Here is an 8,113-nt window from a genome sequence, read left to right on the forward strand (position 1 = left end):
CTCCCAAGTAGCTGGGACTACAGGCGCCCGCCACAACGCCTGGCCATTTTTTGGTTGCAGCCATCATTGTTGTTTGGCGGGCCCAGGCTGGGGATTTGAACCCGCCACCTTAGGTGTATGTGGCTGGCGCCTTAGCCGCTTGAGCCACAGGCGCCTAGCCTATCTTTTTATTTTTGAGTCTGTTGCCCTTGGTAGAGTGCCATGGTGTCACAGTTCATAGCAATCTCAAACTCTTGGGCTTAAGCGATTCTCTTGCGTCAGACTCCCAAGTAGTTGGGACTACAGGTGCCCACCACAATGCCAGGCTATTTTTTGTTGTTGTTGTTGCAGTTGTAATTGTTGTTTTGGCTGACTCGGGCTGGGATCGAACCTGCCAGACTCAGTGTATGTGGCTGGCACCCTTCCTACTGAGCTATGGGCACCACCCTAAACATTTAAATCTTAATGACCTTTGGTCTAAGAGTCAGAAGACCAGAATTATCTCCCTGACTCTATTTCCAACCACCTCCTTTAGGGATTTTTTTTTTGGTATCTTTTATAATAACCTGGATGGATTTGGAGGACATTTTTCTTTTTCTTTGTTTCTTTTTGTTGTTGTTGTTGTTGCAGTTGTCATTGATGGCTAGCTGGCCCAGGCTGGGTTTGAACCTGCCATGCTCAGTGCATATTGTCAGCACCGTAACCACTGTGCTGCGGGTGCTACCCTTTAGACAGATTTTTAAAAGGCTTTGTTACTATATCCATGAAGAAGTTAAAGCATGTCTCCTTTATAACTGTAGATCCAAAAAATTAGAGAATAATATGCATAGTCATTAAGCCCAAATTTTAATTTTATTTAAATACATATATGTATGCTTTAATATGAATCTCCTAATTATTTCTAGATTCTCACATTTTCATTTCTAATGATATTTTCCTAGTCTGAGCCCTTGTCATCGCTGTCCTGGATTACTGCAGGAGCCCTTAGGTCTCCCTCCCTTGTCCTCTTCAAGTTTGTTTTCTAAAATCATGTTATCCTCCTGCTTAAAACCTTTTTTTTTTTTTTTTTTTGAGGCAGAGTCTCAAGCTGTCACCCTGGATAGAGTGCCTTGGCGTTATAGCTCACAGCAACCTCCAACTCTTAGGCTTATGCAATTCTCTTGCCTTAGTCCTCCGAGTAGCTGAGACTACAGCTGCTCACCACAATGCCCGGCTATTTTTTTGTTGCAGTTTGGCTGGGGCTGGGTTCAAACCTGCCATCCTCGGTATATGGAGCCAGCGCTCTACTCACTGAGCCACAGGTGCCCCCCAACTTTCATTGACTTTTACTTTATCATCTATGAAACTAGAATAATTTCTACCTTATAGGCTTGGTGCCCGTAGCACAGTGGTTGAATATTTGTTGAATGTATACATGAAGTTTGAAAGAGCTAATAATCTTTAGACAGTTTCTAACCTCTTGCATAGGAGGCTCCTGTAAGTGTGTACCCTCTGCTCAAGTGATATTGGTTTTCCTTTCTCTTTGCCAGTAGTAAGTCTTAAAATAGTAATTACATTTATTTCCACCACCCTGAGCTGTGATACCATGGGCTGAAAATCCAAGGAATGCGTGGGAAATTGGCACTCTAAAGGATTAGATCATTTTTCCATTTTCAGTTTGTATTCTTTTTTTTAAAGACACAGAGTCTTACTTTGTCGCCCTTGGTAGACTGCTGTAGTAGCACAGCTCACAGCAACCTCTAGTTCTTGGGCTTAGGCCATTCTCCTGCCTCTGCCTCCAAGTAGCTGGGACTACAGGCATCCGCCCCAACGCCTGGCTATTTTTTTGTTGCAGTTTGGCAGAGGCCGAGTTTGAACCTGCCACCCTCGGTATATGGGGATGGCGCCCTACTCACTGAGCTATAGGCGCAGCCCTCAGTTTGTATTCTTATGTTTGTGGAATTTGGTTTGAGGCTAGTTAATGAAAGTCCTTCATATTCATGTAAAATTTGATTTTAAAAAAAATATTTCCCAAGAGATTCATTTTGAAGAGACCTTCAAGGAAAGAAAAAAAAAAAAACAACTTGGGGTCTGCAGTTTGAGACCAAGATATATATTAGTGAGGTAATGGTTGCTTTTCCTGCTCCCCTACCCTCAAAGTATAGTAGTTCTTTGAGTGCTTACATATGACAAACAACAGGCAGCCCTACCGGATGTTATTTCTCCTTTTATAGACTTAAAAGCTTAGGTTTAGGGCTTGGCCCCCCAGCTCAGTGAGTAGGGTACCAGCTACATACACCAAGGCTGACAGTTTCAAGCCCAGTCTGGGCCTGCTAAACAACAATGACAACTGCACAAAAAAATAGCTCAGTGTTGTGGCAGGTGCCTATAGTCCCAGCTATTTAGGAGGCTGAGGCAAGAAAATGGCTTAAGCCCAAGAGTTTGAGGTTGCTGTGAGCTGTGACGCCTGGGCATTCCACTGAGGGTGACATAGTGAGAGTCTATCTCAAAAAAAAAAAAAAAAAAAGCTTAGGTTTTGGTTAAGTAACTTATTCAAGATTTCAAAGCCAGAAAGTGGAGGAGTTGGGATTTAAACTTCATTGTCTAATGTTCATTCTCTTTCCATTATGCCATATTGCTTTTCTAAATAAATTGAAAATAATTTTATTTTGAATTCATAGTATTTAATGATTTTAATTACTTGGTGACTATTTAAACATTTTAATAACTAATAAAGTCTTTATGGTAAGATATTTAAGTAATATTTAAGTAGATAAAGGTTTTTAAAAATTTTAGTTCATGTATTTCTGTAAGGTATGTATATTTTATTTTTAATTTGAATTACCACTAGGAAGACTTATTTGCCATCTCAGTGTTCTTAGACTTTAGCAGATTTGTTTATTTCTTCTCCTTTTGCATAATTCCTATGCATTATATTGGTCAGGAAGCAGGAAAGTTGGCAGATGTTTTTCTTTCAAACCTCAGCTGGCTCTGAGATTTGGAATGTTCTAGATTTATTCCCTATGCCAAAGATCTGTAAATATCTCTTCACATAAGCTAAAAGTTTCAGGCAATTGAGTGAAATATTTGTGAGCACAGATGTTTTCCTTAAAAGCAGTTAATAAAATTGCATTAAAGACCTCCGTGTGGAAATAGGTTCGTCCTGTAATATGATCGGCACATAAATACTTCCTTCTCTTTGTAGTTCACATTGTTCATTTTGTAAGGGAGGAAATAACTAAACTGATAATTAAAACAAAATTATTTCTCCTGTCCCCTCCCCCAGAGTAAACTAAAGATGATTTTGACCTACTAGAGCTGCTGGATTCTGTGAAACTCACATTGTTTGCGTACTGTTAGAGGGCCTCATTAGGGGGTAAATTTGCTTTTTCTGTGTTTGCCAGTAACGTTCCTGTCTCTTGTGGGAACTTGCCATTTGGGTTGATCCTTCCCTAACTGGCCAGTCTTAAACAGTTAAGGCCATTAGTATCTTTCCTGGTTGTCAATTTTTTCCTATTATTTTTACGTTTTCAAGTATTTAAACCTGAGGATATTGGTCACTGAGATACTGCCTAGTTAGGGTTCGGCATTGTGCCCGAACTTGTTGGGCCTCTCAGAGCCTGAGTTCTCTGTGCTTTAACAAATGAGCTACAGTTCTCAAGAGATCAGTGAAGCTTGTTTGTTGATCCTGTATTTTCATCCAGAGGAAGTAGATCTTTGAGAATGTCTAAGGAAGGGTGAGTTTATTATTCTTTCTTGCATTTTTCTCAGTGAAGAGGTATCATCTGAGTGAATTAGAAGATAAATAAGCAGTGCTGGCAGTCTGAGAATGGAGGTGGAGACAGATTGAAAGAAATTTAGCCCAAAGCCTTTAGTGTTTCATGTGTAATGTAATGTGAAGTTACTGTTGCTGTTCTCAAAGACAGCATTGAAGTTGGTTTGATCTTAATAGGAATTTAGTATGATATAAAAGTACTTTGTTTTCCCTGTGGTAAACTCATTTTGTTTTTTGGTAGAAAGTAATTGTGTAGATTGGAAGCTTTAAGTAGTGGTGATTTACCAAAGAATTGAGAGAATTTACCAATTCAAAGGCATTTTAAAATAAACTGTATCTTTAGAAAATGGTGTGAAAGATTCAGTAAAAAGCACCTATGATTTTGTTTCTTTCTGGGAAATATAGGCAAAAAACAACTTGCAGTAGAATTCCCTATTCTTCTTTGCTTTGTAAAATAATTCTGTATTAGATTTTATTGTTTTTATATTATTTTCTCTTATGCTTCAGTCTGAATTATTACTAATTTTCTTTTTGTAACGACTATAAGTGATGAATTAACGACTGCATACTGTTCATTATTCATTTCTAGATTTCATGCATAACAAAACCTGATTAATGTTGCCTTTGATAATAATAGGACATAGAACTCTAAAAAAAGCTTTTGAAGTACAGTAAAATCTTAATTTTGATGTTCTAGAAGGTACTAATTCTTTTTCTAGTTCTTTTGTTCTGTAAGAAATTTTTAAGTGTTCTAGAACCTGTGTTTAGAAATTATTTTAATTTAGTCATGTATTATGAGCAAAATAAAATTGGCCCATTTCATTGCTATTTTTAAACCTCATTATTGAATAAAGAGAACAACCGGGGATATAAATAATTCTGTATTGATTTTTAGACCTGTCATGACATCACTATAATTTTGAGGTTTGTTTTAAATATGAAAATTATGAAAGGACTGCCTCTTTAGATTTGTATGTTTTCCAATACTGACTGCAAATCATTAAACACTTTTTATGATGAATACTATTAAAGGTGCTGGCATATTTGCCAGTTTTGCATACATGGTTGTAGATGTAATATGTGTATTTCTGGATGCAGTTAAAATTCTTGGGAAGCAATTCACACTAATTTTTCCCCAGAGTATAGCATATGTTAAACTGGATTAGTTAGAAACAGAAAGTTAGAGAACATATAGAAGCCACGGACACTATTAAGGGCTGAGATATTCTTTTAGATTTATCTCTATGTGCCCCTATGGCTATTCCTATGCTATTGGTATAGGAATTGATAATGAGCAAGTGAATTTGAAGTACATAGATTATATAAATGAAATCAGTTAGCTTTTATCTTTTATGCTGTTCCTATTTTTTCCATGGTTTTCTGTTCTCTTTGGAAATAAATGGACAAACTTTTTGCTTTGAGAGAAGAAAACTCTTATATTCACTGTTATGTGTGATATTAGATTTAGTACAGTGTATTATCATTTAATAACTATGAAATATTTCCTTAATAGTAATAGGAAGCTTGAGTTAAATCACAAAAAAAAAGTGATACTTGAGCCTTGTGTAAACCCATAGTAATCGAGACAGTATGGTTTTAGAGTAACTTGAGGCATGTAGATCATGGAACTGAATAGATGAGTTCATAGTAGACCTAAATATGTATTGTCAAGTAATTGTCAGACATGAGGTCGAAGTCATTCATTGGCAAGAGGTTAGTGTTCTTGATAGACACCTTGGGATAACTGAATATTTATATAGAAAAAAAAGAACTTTGACCTTTACCTTAAGCCATACATAAAAAGAACAAAATGGATGATAGACCTAAATATAATCATTATGACTTTGAATTAGGTAAGGATTCTTAGATAAAATACATAAAAATCATTAAGACAAAATTGGTAAATTTGGTTTCATCAAAATTTAAAACAAAAACCCAAAACTCTGGGTTTTCTTTGAGACAGAGTCTCACTATGTTACCCTTGGTAGAGTGCTATGGTGTCATAGCTCACAGCAACCTGAAACTCTTGGGCTTAAGCAATTCTCTTGCCTCAGCCTCCTAAGTAGCTGGGAATATAGAAGGCCACCATAATACCTGGCTAAAAAACTCTGCTTTTTGAAAGACATTATTTTATTTATTTATTTATTTATTTATTTATTGTTTTTAGAGACAGAGTCTCACTTTATTGTCCACAGTAGAGTCCTATGGTGTCACAGCTCACAGCAACTTCCAGCTCTCGGGCTTAGGCGATTCTCTTGCCTCAGCCTCCTGAGTAGCTGGGACTACAGGCACCTGCCACAACGCCCGGCTATTTTTTGTTGTAGTTTGGCCGGGCTGGGTTTGAACCTGCCACCCTCAATATATGGGGCCTGCACCCTACTCACTGAGCCACAGGCGCCACCCTGAAAGACATTATTAAGAAAATTTAAAGGCAAGCCACAGACTGAGAGATAATATTCTTAATGCATACATTTACATCTGGTAAAGGTCTTGTATCCAAAATTTAAAAATGAACTCTTGCAACATAATAGTAAAGCAGCTCAGTTTAGAAATAGACAAAAGATTTGAATAAATAATTTATGAAAGAGGATATGGCAAATAAGTACTTGAAAACATGCTCTTCATCATTAGGCATTAGGAAAATATAAATAAAACCACAATGAAATAATACCATGAGTACAAGCACTAGAATGGCTAAAATTAAAAACACTGCCAGGTGGCGCCTGTGGCTCAAAGGAGTAAGGCGCTGGCTCCATATGCTGAAGGTGGTGGGTTCAAACCCAGCCCTGGCCAAAAACTGCAAAAAAAAAAAAAAAAAAAAAAAAAAACACTGACAGTGTGGAGCAACTGGAACTCTCACGCATTACTGATGAGAGTACGAAATAGAAGAGTTTTGGCATTGTTAAACATATACTTATCATATGGTCCAGTAATCTCACTTTTTTTTTTGAGACAGAGTCTCACTTTGTTACCCTTGGTAGAGTGCCATGGCGTCACAGCTCAAAGCAACCTCAAACTCTTGAGCTCAAGTGATTCTCTTGCCTCAGCCTCCCAAGTAGCTGGGACTATAGGTGCCTACCACAACACCTAGTTATTTTTTTAGAGATGGGGGTCTCATTCTTGCTCAGGCTGATCTCGAACCTGTGAGCTTAGGGCAATCCACCTGCCTCAGCCTCCCAGAGTGCTAGGATTACAGGAGTGAGCCACCTAGCCTGGCCTCACTTTTAGGTAGTTACTGAAAAGAAACAAAAAAAGTGTCCACATAGATTTATATGTGGCCGTTTGTAGCAGTATTTATAACAGTCAAAAATTTGAAACAACTTAAATACCCATTAAACAAATTGTGGTAAGCCATGAATAAAAGAACTAAATATGATACATACAACAACATGGATGAATCTCAGAAGTATTATGCTAAGTAAAAGAAGCCAGACACAACAAAATAATGTTAGATTCTATTTATATGAAAACAGTAGTGATAGAAGACATGAATCAGTAATAACTTGGGGCCAGAGCTTGGGAAGAGGATTACAAAAGGACATGAAGGAATTTTTTTGTGTTGAAGGAAATATTCTACATCTTGATTGTGGTAGTTATTTCATAAGCATATGAAGGTATCAAAACACAGTAAACTCTACACTTAAAATGGGCAGATTTTATTTTAAGTTACACCTCAATAAAGTTGGTGGGGGAATAAGATTTGAGAAGTTCCCCCTCAACTTGCTGATTTAAAATTTTGTCAATAAAAGGGTTGTAGGGCTCAGCGCCTATGGCTCAACCGGCTAAGGCACCAGCCACATACACCTGAGCTGGTGGGTTCGAATCCAGCCCGGACCCGCCAAACAACAATGATGGCTGCAACCAAAAAACAGCCGGGCGTTGTGGCGGGCACCTGTAGTCCCAGCTACTTGAGAGGTGGAGGCAGGAGACTCGCTTGAGCCCAGGAGTTGGAGGTTGCTGTGAGCTGTGATGCCACGGTTCTCTACCCAGGGCGACAGCTTGAGGCTCTGTCTCAAAAAAATAAATAAATAAAATAAATAAAAAGGTTGTAGAGTATTTATATTCAAAGGATTATCTTTGGGAAAATACAGGTAGGTACTCCTATGCTATGTAATGCAGGGGAAAAAATGTACTCCCCTTTCAGTGTTGTGATTGAACTAGCCTTCTACAGCTATTAGAGTGTTTTTTATTACTAGGGCTGCTGTCGTTTATGTAAGAAGCCAAAAAAACAAATTTTATTGTCTTTATTTTATTTATTTATTTTTTAATTTTAATTTTAATTTTTTTTTTTGAGACAGAGCCTCAAGCTGTCCCCCTGGGTAGAGTGTCGTGGCATTACAGCTCACAGCAACCTCCAACTCCTGGGCTCAAGCGAGTCTC

General features: G+C 37.8%; 1 protein-coding gene across 3 annotated transcripts in view; it reads left to right on the forward strand.

The window, feature by feature from the left end:
* The window catches only part of NT5C2 (5'-nucleotidase, cytosolic II), an 85,133-nt gene that overhangs the window by 6,050 nt on the left and 70,970 nt on the right, over window positions 1-8,113 (forward strand). Inside the window, exon 1 of one of the 3 annotated variants that reach the window (XM_023511644.1) lies at window positions 3,174-3,695. The exons of the other annotated variants lie outside the window; for them this stretch is intronic. Coding sequence (XP_023367412.1) covers window positions 3,682-3,695 — 14 coding nt within the window. The 5' untranslated portion in view covers window positions 3,174-3,681. Of the gene's footprint in view, window positions 1-3,173; window positions 3,696-8,113 lie in introns of those variants that run through there. 3 annotated transcript variants of the gene reach the window in all.

Source organism: Otolemur garnettii, unplaced genomic scaffold, assembly GCF_000181295.1.
Source record: "Otolemur garnettii isolate 467f Iridium unplaced genomic scaffold, OtoGar3 scaffold00021, whole genome shotgun sequence".
Taxonomy (NCBI): Eukaryota; Metazoa; Chordata; class Mammalia; order Primates; family Galagidae; genus Otolemur; species Otolemur garnettii.